Source organism: Anneissia japonica, unplaced genomic scaffold (genome assembly GCF_011630105.1).
Source record: "Anneissia japonica isolate Jap-2015-1 unplaced genomic scaffold, ASM1163010v1 scaffold324_len738069_cov173, whole genome shotgun sequence".
In the NCBI taxonomy this organism is placed as follows: domain Eukaryota; kingdom Metazoa; phylum Echinodermata; class Crinoidea; order Comatulida; family Comatulidae; genus Anneissia; species Anneissia japonica.
In genome coordinates this window covers 351123-364960 of record NW_022692196.1, presented here as the reverse complement: position 1 = coordinate 364960, position 13838 = coordinate 351123, and the positions used below count along the sequence as shown (strand labels likewise).

The 13838-nt window shown below is 32.5% G+C and overlaps 1 protein-coding gene across 6 annotated transcripts in view; it reads right to left on the bottom strand.

Moving 5' to 3' along the window:
- The window catches only part of LOC117100178 (protein O-linked-mannose beta-1,2-N-acetylglucosaminyltransferase 1-like), a 122835-nt gene that overhangs the window by 29216 nt on the left and 79781 nt on the right, over window positions 1–13838 (bottom strand). For all 6 annotated transcript variants that reach the window (XR_004444097.1, XM_033239762.1, XM_033239765.1 and 3 more), the window contains one exon: window positions 2391–2570. Coding sequence is in view for 5 of the 6 variants with exons in the window: in XM_033239762.1 (XP_033095653.1) it covers window positions 2391–2570 (180 nt within the window). In the remaining variant the exon portion in view is untranslated. The remainder of the gene's footprint in view (window positions 1–2390; window positions 2571–13838) is intronic.

Here is a 13838-nt window from a genome sequence, read left to right as displayed (position 1 = left end):
CTCTCTTACTTAGATTTGAATATAATTTCTTTTTTGAAAACCTACATATTATTATTAAATTATAGTATTACTGTAGTTGAGCATTGGTCCACTTTACAAACTCACATGATTTGACTGATCAAATATGTCGAAAGAAATGTCTGACAAACAAAATTTGATAACATCAATGTCTGTCTCTTATACACATCTAGATGTGTATAAGAGACAGATTAAAATACTGATTTGCATATTAAAGAATGGCACTTGATTTAAAAACATTACATGAAAGATTATTAATTACATAACCTAGATATGAATTTGCATATGAGGGTAGTAATCATGTGACAAAAGAAGCATGTGATGATGAATCTGACAACACATGCCACTAATGAAAACAGGCAATTTTGTGGCAGTCATTATGCAAATTAGATACATGAATAATTAATGAACCCAAACATGAATAATTCATGTTTCTAATAGAGTTTAACAAGATAATAAAAGCACAATAGGAATAAATTTACATACATCTTGGAACCTTGGCATTTTTAATTGTTTCTCTTGTCTATCTTTATTATTTGGTTAACTGCATTTCAAAACATTTTTTTTTTTGGTTGATTTATTTTAATATTTTTATAATCCAGCCAGTGGGAGAGAGTATTTCTATTTCTATGGGTACTTGAGTCTGAGCACCATCTCAACAAGGCTTGAAAAAAAGTTTGTTTTTTTCCAAATACTGTAGCCTTTATTTTATGATATTTGCCATTCCAAAGCCAGCGTACTATCACTATTAGCATAAAGAGAAGCCATTATACTTTTACTAATTTTGGCAACAGTAAGTAGACTCCAGCCAAATCACCCATCATTGTAAAGCTTACAATGTGAAGAAAAAGAATTTGCTAAAAAGTTATTCTTATTTTTTGGTCACTGGATGCTGCATGGTTTTAGGATAGCAAGCCTCATATTAATTTTCTTACCTTTTAATTAGAAATTTAAAAGAGAAACAAGAGAAAACATTTTTCTTAACAGACACTAAAAATACAAATGTTCACCTTTGCATAGATATTTACATTTTCTAATAATCAACTTAAGACTACTTGTTGTCTGTAAATAATTGAAATTTTTCAACCTGTTTTATTGAAAGGACATAACTTATTTGATATTTTTGAACTATGCAATGTTCTAATTGAATTTTTGAAGGTTTACAAAATTTTACCATAGATGGTAACATTTATTTAGCTCAGGAAACTGATTTGATGGCAATTTTTAACCATTAGCTCAAATTCATTTATTCAAATGAGCGTGTGGAATTCAAGAATCAGTTTTATTTTTAAATACAGTATCATCATAGTAGCTTTGCAGAATTTAAACTTGCGAACTTATTCTAAAATATTTCAACTTTGGAATGCTTTCATCAAGAAACTAGAAACACTCCTCATCACATGAAAAGTAATAAATGTACAGTTAAAAATAAAATTGTGAAATTTAGGAAATGAATGCTATGATGTGAGGCAGGAATGTGTAAACTTGTAGCAGTATCTTGTATTTATTTTTGGACTTTAAATTTATACTACACATAAATAATCCACTTCAGTGGTGGATCCACAAATTCAAAAAAGAGGGGGCCCAAGGAGGGACTTTGACAAATGGGTGGGGTTGAGGTAAGACAATTTATGATTATGGCACCTTTAGGTGGCTGGAAATGGCACTCTCTTACTTAGATTTGAATATAATTTCTTTTTTGAAAACCTACATATTATTATTAAATTATAGTATTACTGTAGTTGAGCATTGGTCCACTTTACAAACTCACATGATTTGACTGATCAAATATGTCGAAAGAAATGTCTGACAAACAAAATTTGATAACATCAATGTACTGACTATTTATTAACTGTTTATTGCTTCCTTATTTTTTATCCGATTGTTTTTTTGGTTTTTTTTTTTTTGTGATTTTGCCTTTTGGTTATTTTTATCAATGTGTTGTTTGTTGATGTAAAAATTTTGTATTTTTGTTTAGAGGTAAGTAAAGAGGAAAGAGTGCAAATTTGTTTTGTTCTATTTGCTGGTAAATTGTATTTTTTCTTGAATGCCAAATAAATATTATCATTAACATGCAAATTTTAATAATTGATATAACTTTTTTTTCGCAACATTCATAAATATATTTCCTGTAATCTTTCATTAAGAAATCCTCTGGCAAAAAATGATAATATATGTCGCAAATCAGACAAGACAATTTCAATTAGGGACTAAACATGTATAGATCAAATCTAAGTAATTTTAATAGTAACTGATTTCTGATTAATGTTACTCATTTTTATATGTACAGTATGACATTTTTTTCCCCAAAAATGTGCACAATGTTTAATTTTATGTACTCTTCACTTGTAACTTCTTTGATGAAGTCTTACCTTCACTGTAAGAATAATGATCCTTCCATCGGAAATCATGTTTAGAAACAGGACCATGGATGCGTCGGCGTGCGCTGTGTATGTGTCAAACACTCGGCTAGCCATCACACTACCGGTGGCTTGGTTCAAAACCAGAATGTGAATGCCCCGCCCCTTGTCTTTCTCACCATTTTCAAGGACCTATGAAGGGAAAAAAAAATATTATAAATTACTGTATACTACTGTATGTTAGATTCTTCTAAGTTATATTTGTAGTAATACAATTTAGCTGAGAATTATATTTTCTCATCTGTTGGGTTTTCTAGCACCCTGGACCACTGTCCTGTTGTTTCTTTACCAAGTATAAGGTATCCACCAGAAGAGTTATACAGCATTTAGTGGTTAAAGCTTGGTTTCCATTACAATCGCTACACATTATCACCGGCAGCTTCCGATGATGCTGATTGTCAGTCGAATCGGGAAGCCTTTCCGATTACGTCAGGGAAGTGCTGCGCAGTGTAAAGATTGCAATGGAATCACTGTAGTGACAGTGTAGCGATTTTATGGAAACCAAGCTTTAAGAAGCTTGCCTTCTGACATAAAGTAACCAATTTTAATATAATATTATCACAATTCTGAGCTTATAAGATATTTAATATTCATAAAAACAAAACTTGCAATATTAAAAACTAGCATTTTATTATATTTTCATTTCATTCTGATTATGAATTGCATGACATTTAGAGAACCAGTAAATAACATTAATAACCACAAAGAAATGATATGTAGAGCATCTTATGTAAGGGGTTGCCACTTCAATAATGATTAAGTTCACTATTAGCAATCTTTTGACCAATATGCCAAAATAAGGAATGAATAAATAAATAAGTTCAAACCACACAGTATCCTTCTTCATTATACAAATTACTGAATTTATATTTATTGGTTGGCCGTTGGTAGAGCTCCATATGGGTTCTTTTTCAACCAGCAAGTAATAAATATATAATTAATTATAAATATTGTTGATATTTTTCTTGTAATTTCAACATACTGTGTTTCTGTGCACTTTGCCATTTAATAAAATTTAATAAGGTTTTTTAATTATATAATTATTACTCTTTGAACTAAAATGCTTTTAGCACTTTGTCTTAACAATACAAAATTAAAAAATCATAATAAGAGTTACTTGATTAAATAGTGATTTAAATATTGATTATTAAACAACTATTACAATTCTTTTGATAGCACAGTGCACATTTCAACCGTTTTTAGTTCAAATTATCTCGGGCTTGCATAGTGTACAAAAACTCATAATCTTATGGCTATACCAAAGTGGGGCATCTTACATGAAAGTTAATACATGTTAAGTTCGCTCATTCACAGTACAGTATGTACCAGTAGTACATGACACAATATTATCGTCTTTTTTGGTATTTTTTAAAACCATATTTATGGAGGGTGACGTATCCTAGAAGGTCTAAAATAAATTATAAGTTATTCCTTGTATTATTTGCATAGATTTTTAATTAAATCATCTGCAAAGAATTCTTACAGCAAAATGCCAGTTAATCGGTATGAAATGTATTTGTTCAACCTGTATGTCAGAGGGAGTTGATATTCATAGAAGTCGATTAATTTAAATAACATATTCAGTGTTTTAATTGATTTTTTTAGGACTCTTCCATATGTTTATGACAGATGGTACATCTAGAGCAGGAATTGGTAAAATTAATTTTGATTTATAAAGCAGAAGAGATTCTATAGTTGGCTCGCAAATGTCAAAATCACCATTTTATGTCTGGAACGAAAAAAAAAATTAAACATGATTTGCAGTTTTGATGACTGCTATTCTAATTCGTTTAAGATCTTACGAAACTCTTCAATTAAAATTTGACTATTAATATCAATATGGAAGAAGCCTATAGCTTGTGTACAGAGAAATGCCAAATGTGGTTCCCATCAAAATAGTGTCAGATGAATAGTAAAGGTCTCCCTCTAATTAAAGACCTATCCAATCAAAGACAACCTCCAATTAAAAGACCACTTTCCTGTGTTCCCAAATAAGCTGGTGTTTGTTTTTTCATTAATATTATTCTAATTAGAGACCAAAGCTGATAGAGACCTTGAAAGCCTCCGGTCCCATAATTGGTCTTTAATTGGGGAAAGACTAGTTAGGAAAATAGAGAAAAAAATTCTAAAAAAGCAACTGAATGTAAGGGTAGGATAATAACTCATAACTAGCAGAATCATTGTGCTGAAATGCGTAACGGTATGGGTGTGGTCCGTGACTACCTAGCCGCCAGTAAGAGGCGCTTTCTAGTAGTTATGTGTCCATATCATTTCACAACAGGGGCTAAAATAAACCATAGCATAGGGGTAGCTCTGTACTCTTCCGAAACTTTTGAAATGGGTCTTTAATGTACACATGAGCTGTGTACACCGGAACAGTTTAAGTCCTTATCTGAGAAGAAGTGGTTCCATAATCCGAAACCGGGAACGGTGCCCCTGCCTTATGGCTTGGCCATGTGACTTGAACTGTCCTTTACAATATGTGATATTATATTAGAATTATATGACATTTGTACAAACATGGCCAAGAACTGCTGGAAAGGCATCTACAGTATGTTTTACACTAATGAAATTTCAGGACAATGCAAATTTGTTTTCATCTTAAAGATTTGGATAGGCAAATGAAAGACAGTATACTAAGAAAAACAAATACTTGTAAGTAACTCTAGTTTACATTACTGTAATATAAAGATTAAGTAAATTTGTTTTCATTCTAACCATTTGCATATAGTAAGGAAATGAAGAAGGAATACAAGAAAGCTAACTCTTCTATATTGTATACAATATAAGGCCACATACAGAGAGCAACACAGTTTCAATTCCAGAAGTTTTTTGGGAATTCATAAATAAGGGCTGTGAGCATACCGTACTCGCGCGAATAAGCGCCCGGGCGCTTAAAATATTTTTTTTGCACTTTTTGAGGGGTGCTTATTCAAACGAGGCGCTTATTCGAATGGGGCGCTTATCAAAACAGAGTGGAAATTGAGGGGGCGCTTATTAAAATAATTGAAAATCGAGGGGTCATTATGAGAACTTATTAAATTCAAGAAGCACATTTTGAATGAAAAATGATTAGGCCTATATAAGGACATTAGGAAACCGCAAATTACGAATGGTTGTGCGGGGGCAAAAAAAGATAATCGTCTAGATAGCATGGCTTTTCATGACAAGAATGTTGTGAGTACATTATTACATAACAGCAGAATAGCAGATTAAATTAGTGGTGGTGGTTAGAGCTTGTTGGCTATCGGCCGATTGAGATTAGCAGGATTGCATGATCAATGCAGGTTTTCTTGAAAACTCAGATGAGAATGTGTGGTGCAAATTGTCGGAAAAGCATGTAGGAATAGGCTATAGAAAAATATAAGAAGATGAAAGTTGGAAATATACTGTCTGTCCAGGGAGCTCTCATCTATCCAAGATAAATATCCTCACTTTGATATTGACTAAAGGAGAATGTGATTCCACTCCACACCTCAAATCATGCCAACATCCACAGTCCAGAATTGATTGAATTATTGAGGGGGCGTTTATTCAAATTAGAAGGGGGAGTTTATTCAAATTAGAAGGGGGCACTTATTCAAACGGGGCGCTTAAGGAAATTTTCACGTTAGGAGGGGCGATTATTCGAAAGGGGCGCTTATTCAAACGGGGCGCTTATTCACGCGAGTACGGTACTCATTATTTGAGGCAGACTGTGTGCTATATAAATATTCATATTATTATTATTAGTATGATACAAATTTATAATAATTTTCTTGTACCTCTATGTTTCTGACACTGCACAATATGGTATGAAGAAAAAAATACAGCTTTTTTTCTTTCACTATCATAAATATATTTTAACATGAAAATATAATAACAAGATACCTCTCCAATCTTCAATATTGGCAATAATCAATACAAGATTAAAAAACAAGACTCTGTAGACCTAGGCCAGCTTCCATACTAGCTTTTTGTTAGACTATGTAAACTAAAAACTAAAGCCTTTCCGAGCCACTGGGGCTCATTGGGCTGGAGCTTATCTCCAGTTTCTGTAGTGTGAAGCGGATGAGAGTTGTACTCCCCCTGGACAGGACACTAGTCCATCACATGTTAATCCCCAGCAGTTTGCTGGTAACCATTGATACAGCTGGGTGGACTGAAGCAATGTAGCTAAAGTGCCTTGCCCAAGGACACAAGCGAATCTGCACAGGGGAGACTCGAAACCCCGACCTTATGAATGAAAGCCCAAACCTGAACCGCTGCGCCAAACTGCTGCTACAAACTATGTAATAAATAATAATAATAATAATAATAATAATAATAATAACAATAATAATAATAACAATAATAATAATAATAATATAATAAATTTAAAAAAAAATAATAATAATAAATTAACAACAATAATAAACAACAACAACAACAACAACAACAACAACAACAACAACAACAACAACAACAACAATAATATTTTAACTGAAAATTAAGTGCAAAAAGAATTTTGAATCAAATTGAATCAAGTAAAATAACCTGCATTTGTTTGGCAGTAGGCCTAGTTTGTTGTTTTGCTTGTATCTGTTGAAGTGGTGTTCTGTTCTCTCCTTATATTGATTTGATTGAATTTTGTATTTTAAAAATTTGCCAAATGTTTCCTTGATTTATATTTCAAGTATTCTGGTGTAGGCCTATGTAATGAAATTTTCTGTTTAAATGAAATTGTTTTGTTGTTTTTAAAGTTATTGTAGGCCTACTACTTTACTTCTCACTTCCAGAAATTTTCTAAATAAATTGAAATAAAAATTAAATTTTGAAATTTGAGCAATAAACCATAATTTTCTCCCCAGATCCTTAGAGTAAATATCAGTAAGTCCTACTGCATGTGTTAATGTACTTCAATAAACCAAACTTGTCAATTTTTAATCTCAATCATGGGGATTTCTTTTTCTTCCTTTTTTGTGTAATTTCATAGAATTCTAATTCATACCATAATACTTAAAGAAAGAAGAACATTTCGGTCATTAACATTGCATCATGAAACAATATTGAGAACATATAAAACTATTGTAGTTTTAATCACATACTGCTAAATTCATATTATAAATGAATTGTGTTTGCTTTGCAATTATTGCTATAAAATAGTTGTAATTCTACTGTAACTGATTATGTTAATAAAAATAAGATTATAAAGAATGTATGTCATAGTTATAACAAAACATGCCAAAAACCCCTATTAAGGGGAAAATTTCAGGTATTTGATTAGTGTCCCCTGAATAGGGGTACCCCTATTTTGGGGACACCCCTATTAAGGGGACACTTTTTTGGTCCCAAAGTTATCCCATTAATAGGGGTTCTACTATGTTAGCACCGTGAAAGAAGGGTAAAAATTGTCCAGAATGGCTGTCCATAGATTTCCATGAAAGTAATTTTGTATGATGACTGTAAAATTCTGGAAATTTACCTTTATTTTTTTTAAAGAATTTGTTGCGTACATTAGTACGTTGTAGAAAATGTAGAAACTTGAGATGCTCAAACTAAAGATAAGAGCTTGTTTTATATTTCGTCAAATAAGGTAATACGGAGTGTTCATTTTTTATTACCATCACAAAATATCAAAATAGCTACAGAGCTATTTGTCCCACGAGGCTAATAAGTACTTCAATTCAAACCAATTAATATCTAAAAGGCTTATTTTTTTTCCCCTTTACATTATCCTGGGGCTGATTTTGTATGCGACTATGCCAAGTTTGTTAAATCACATGATCTCGCTAAGCAAGAAAAAGTCTTTAAATCGTAAAGATCTTATCAAATAAATGACAATTTCACTTGTTAGATATTTTGAATGAAGACATTTTGTTATGGAACAACAGTTTTATGTCTAAATAAAGCTAAAATGATACCAAATGACTGCCTAATTGTAATATTTTCAGGAACACTACAGTAGTAAAATATGTTATCATTTAATTATTTTCTTAAGAAAAAAAAAAAAATAATAGAAGCTACAGAAAGATGAAAGCAGTTATGTATGATAGCATCTCTCTAATCACAACTATCTACACTCAACGGTGAGCCAGAATAGAAGTTCAGTGTCATACAAGACTTCCCTACACCTCCAGAGGATGACGAGCACTTGACCAACAAACTTACTACAGAAATTTATAGGCCACAAAAACGCCTGGTGATTCACTGTTTTCCTTTTGCAACTTCTAAATAACTACAGGCCTAGTATCAGTGGTCCCAAGTCTCCCGAAACTTGCGGTAAACGCCTCCCGGAAATCGGGACGGCCTGACGCACACCCGCAAGCTAGCAAGAATCTCCAAGAAAATTCATAATATTTGTGTATTTTTACTCCTTTTGTTGACAATTGTCTCACGCAGGTCAGTGCCGATGGGTATCGCCGTGCACAACAAAATAAAATTAAATATAAGAAAGCTCATTAGACTCCCGGTAAGGGATTTCTTCTAACTGGGGACCCCAGTAGTAGTATGCACTCAAATTACTATATTTTTATAAATTGATGGATAACACAAATATATTTTTATAAGTTATGAATAAGAAATTGTCAAGAAGAAGTGTGAGAAATATTGTTAAAAGCGTGAGAACAATGTTTAATGCAGGTATATTATAATTACTTTTAAATTACTTTAAATTGTCTAGCTAAGTGGTGCTTAATAACATTGGATATAATAATGTTAACAATAAGAAATAAAATCATTTCTAACTCGCAACTCTTTGTGTTTTGAATGTGCTCTTGTTCTGTTTACATAGTTGGAAGAGATTTGATTTGTTAAATAGACAGGAAGCAAGTTTATCCGTCTAGCACAGCCTTGCAAGATAATTTACACAGTTTCAGCTTCAACATTTTGAAAACACTCTACAGATTTCGGAACTTAAATTGTTCTCCAAGGACATAATACCAAAATGTAGCTAGTACCTAATGGCTACGGTTCCCGAACATGGGGTCGCAACTCAAAATAAAACCATAACACATTTTAGCGTTGGTGTATAATACATCAGGTGTGGTAGATCCTTTCTGGTACGAGTGAAGATTAGAAGACTGAAGCTGGGGTTGTCTATCATAAGATATGGAGGTATACAGCATATCATATACTGTACTATGATGCTACATAATACAGTAATGGAATACCAGAGCAGTGGCAAGTGAAGGCCAAGGGGCTCAGGCGGAAAATTCTCTTGGTGCCAAGAGGATTAGCCACTTGACACCACTAGGGTCTCACTCCTGATCCTGTTGCCTCAGCCAGAGTTTGTCAGACTCCATGACATACATATTAGCTCCACCTGAATGTACAGTATACACCAAAATTCACCGCAGAAGGGATATCTCCATGAACATTTCATCTTTTTAAGACTGCGCTGCGCACAAGTTTTTGTTTTTCTAAAAAAATTGCCTTCGCCATCAAAATTAAAATGTCCTTCACCATCAATCCATTGCTGTCTTATCACTATGGCGACTGTAATCAGACTCCCTAGCCAATCAGTATGATGATCCCAGAAATTGCATTACTTGTTATCATGATTATATCAAGGCTGATTAATGCAAACCATTAAAACTCACTGATGCAAAACTCCAACACAGATTTCAACTGTAATTTGGAACTTTATTAAAACCCAGCAAATCAATAAATCAATATAATTTTCTTTTTAATAAGAACATATTTTATAGAACACCAAAATGGCTGAAATTGGTTAAAAACTAAGAACAGAATGGGAACAAAGTGAGGCTGAGGTAAAAAAATAAAAAAAAAATAGAAAAAACCAACAAATCTTATCTGTACCACATTTGCAGTAGTTGTATGACTATGTAATTCCCTCTATAATACAGTACAGCAGCTATACAATAATAATTTGAAAAGTGTGTAAAATAAAGAACAAAAAAGAACATTTTTGAGGCTGGAAATGGCAATCAAAATAAGAACACTGAGCTTCTTTTTAAAAAACACAATTATTAATAAAACTTGTATACCAGATTTGTTGTGTACTACAAACTAATGAAATACGGTAATTTATATTAAACATGAAACATATTTATAATTTACATACAGGTACATTAATGATTATAAAAAGAATCAAATATTTCATTGGTAAGGATATTTGTGATAAAATTAAATACCTAGAATTGTGAAGCTTATGTTCAAACTGTATGTAAAATCAGCAAAATGCAGTGTACCAGCATTTAGAAGTTTATAACTAATTTGATTTAAATGAGCTTATTCAATATTTTAACACAAATGTTGGACTCTTTTTTATATTACAGCATTACAGACTGGCATATCTCTTTAAAATAATAAATGTCTAAAAGTAGAAAATCTGGTTTTATTGAGGATGACAAAACAATACCCTAGACAACTAGACACTTCAATCTGTACATCTCATGTTTCATCTCTGAGATTTTATCTTGTCAAAAACAAGTGAATCTTTAAGTGAAAAAAAAAGTCTTATACAGTATTAGCTATATGGTGATCCTGCTTGACTGGTATTCCAAATACATTTTTGAAGATTAACCACCTAAAGAAGACATTCTGTCATCGTTTCTTATTTTCGCATTTGCGAATGATCGCTTTTGAATGGTCACTTTAAAGTTGGGAAGAATCAATTATGAGGAAACGCTGTCAGAAATTATTGTCACACGTGCAACAGCTGCAGAAGATGCTGTCATCTAAGCAACAGTCCTTGCAGGTGATTGCATCTTCCACAGGTTCTCAAGTTGGTAGATGCCACTTCCGGATGATCTGGTTAAATGAACTTTTCCAGGCTCCGCAGAAAAAAAAAACAATTTGTTGTACAACTGATTTTTCTAAGACACAAAAAGTGTGTTTGATGGAAAATTCTGGAATTGCTAATGAGATACAGATTTTTGTAAATTACCGTATTTAAAAAAACTTGAAGAAAAGGTGAAATAATTGACCTTTTTTAAACCTTTTCCTCCAGTTTTTTGTTTTGTTTTACCTTCTGGAATGCGACTTTAATTGTATTTTACCATTATTTACTGGGCATGGTGATACCCATCGCAACTTCTGTGAGGCTAACAATAATACAGTACAGTAAGTAAATACATGTAGAAACATCATGAATTTGCAAAATATTAGTTTACGAAAGATTTTCAGATGACCAGTTGGATTTCAGCTTTTACAATTAATTTTTATAATCCTTTAATAAATTTCCAAATCATATGATCATGAAAATAAACGGTTGGCCCAGAAGACCCTATGTAAAAATTTACATGCCTACAAGACCACAATTAACTGCAGGCTTTAAACTTACGGTTTGAGATGCTATAAGTTTTGAAAAGTTATTTTGTAAGAATTCTGTTGCACATAATTATTTCTGCATCTATTTAGTATACCATTTAGACAATAGGGAATGTAACACCAGCCAAGTGGGATTTGGCTGTAGAAACATTACCCTGCAGTCTACACATTGTCTACCCAAAAGCCACTATTAAACCAATCTCATACAGACACCCAACAGCTATGTTCTAGGCTATGTTCAGAGATAATTAATGAAAAACAGTGAAATACCATGTAGCGCTTATCTAATGTTTTTCAACTTCACAGGCCTTTCCTTGTTCTTACGACTCTTGAAATTCTCACATTTCATTTTAAGGTGATGTTTAGTCTAATCCTAAATAATGAAGATATTTTCTTTCAAAACTAAAATTGTAATCAGAGATCGACTCAAATTAAGATACATTATGGCAGTCTGCAAATTGGCCTTCAGTTCTTCATGTCTCTGACACCTCCAAGCAACTTTGCGATTATGTTGCATGTTCACACCTTCTACAAGGCTATTCTCATAATTAAAAGTTGCTATACTGAACTAACTTTTTTTATATTATGCTGATGCTTGTCTAGAGAGGGTGTTGGTGGAAACATGAAATAGTGACACCTACAAACGATATTACCAACTTTTTCCGTTGTTTTTTTAATAGCTCTTCTAATCTAGTGGGCACTGCAAGCTGAGTCCATCAACATAATTTCTACAACCCTTTTCTTAAATGTTTAAATTTGATCAGCTCCAGTGTTCAATACCAAAATATGGAATGGATGAATTCACTGTACATAAGTTTAGTTTATGATGACATTTATTGGAGTAATAAACCATAGAGATTTTCTCTTTCCTGTCACTTTGGTAAGACTTCAAAAAGCCATCTCAAATGGAGAAGTTTGAGATATTTTAGTTGAGCAAACATAATGTACTATACTGGGAACAACAATTGCAAACTAGAATGGTTACAAACTAGGGCAGTTTTCCTCAGTTTGCAAGGTCACTAGTTCAAATCCAATAAAATACAATATTTACTTTGTGCCACTTAACCTTTGGCATTTTATGTTTCATCCTCAAAATTCTTTGTGACAAGTTTATTATTGTATTTTGTATGTCCAACGTTCCAAAAAAAGTCAAATCAAACGATCATACTCAAGTACTATTTAATGACAAGTCTAGTTGATTATGAGTCTATAGTCTGAACAATAGAAAGATAATTTTAGTTTAATTAAAATTCCTTTAATGGCAAAGGTAAATTGTGAATTGTAATTTACCAAATAAAAAAAAGAGCATAGGTAAATTGTGAATTGTAATTTACCAAATAAAAAAAAGAGCATCCAATTGTCAGCTTCAATACGCAACCATTATTTTAATATTTCATTGCTTTCCACGTCTAAATGTCTCATAGTAATAGCAAACTGTTCAGTCCATTTTTTTACGGTCGTTATTCTGTCTCTGTGAGCTAATAAAATTCGAACAATAAAACTGAATATTTGAAATGCTAGCTTTGAAGTAATACATTATTTGCATTCAACTGAAAATTGGGACAAGAAAATACTATCCTCGTCAACTAACAGATAAGAAATGTCAAATCTTAACACTTTAAAAACTAACTACAACATTTATTAGCTCAACTCAACTATAGGCATAACAGTGGAGAAACCAGAATTTGAATTAAAGCGGGCAAAGAAAGGTAATTGTATAGATGAAGGGTCCAGACTAAGAGCCAAATCACACCTATTATGTCAACGCAGGGCCGCCTTAACCCTCTAGATACCGTCTTCGACTGTAGTCGAAATTGACCTCAAACCGAGAATTCCCATTTTCGACTGCAATCGAAATTTAGTGACTAAAAAATAGGTGGTTTTCAAATCGCTCCTGTTTTTATTTTAGCTCCAATACATCAGAAATTTTGAACACGCATGCGTGAAGCTTTCTTCTTTCGAAATCTGTGAAGAACTCACATGCGCTTAAAAAAAAATATTTAGAAATATCAATTTGAAATCGTTATTAATTTAGAAAATTTTCCGAAATGGCCGCACAAGATGTGTACACAGCTGAAGAAGCGATTGACCTGATTTTTTATTCAGACAGCGATGAAAGTGAGCTTTTAGATGTGCGAGACTTAGACG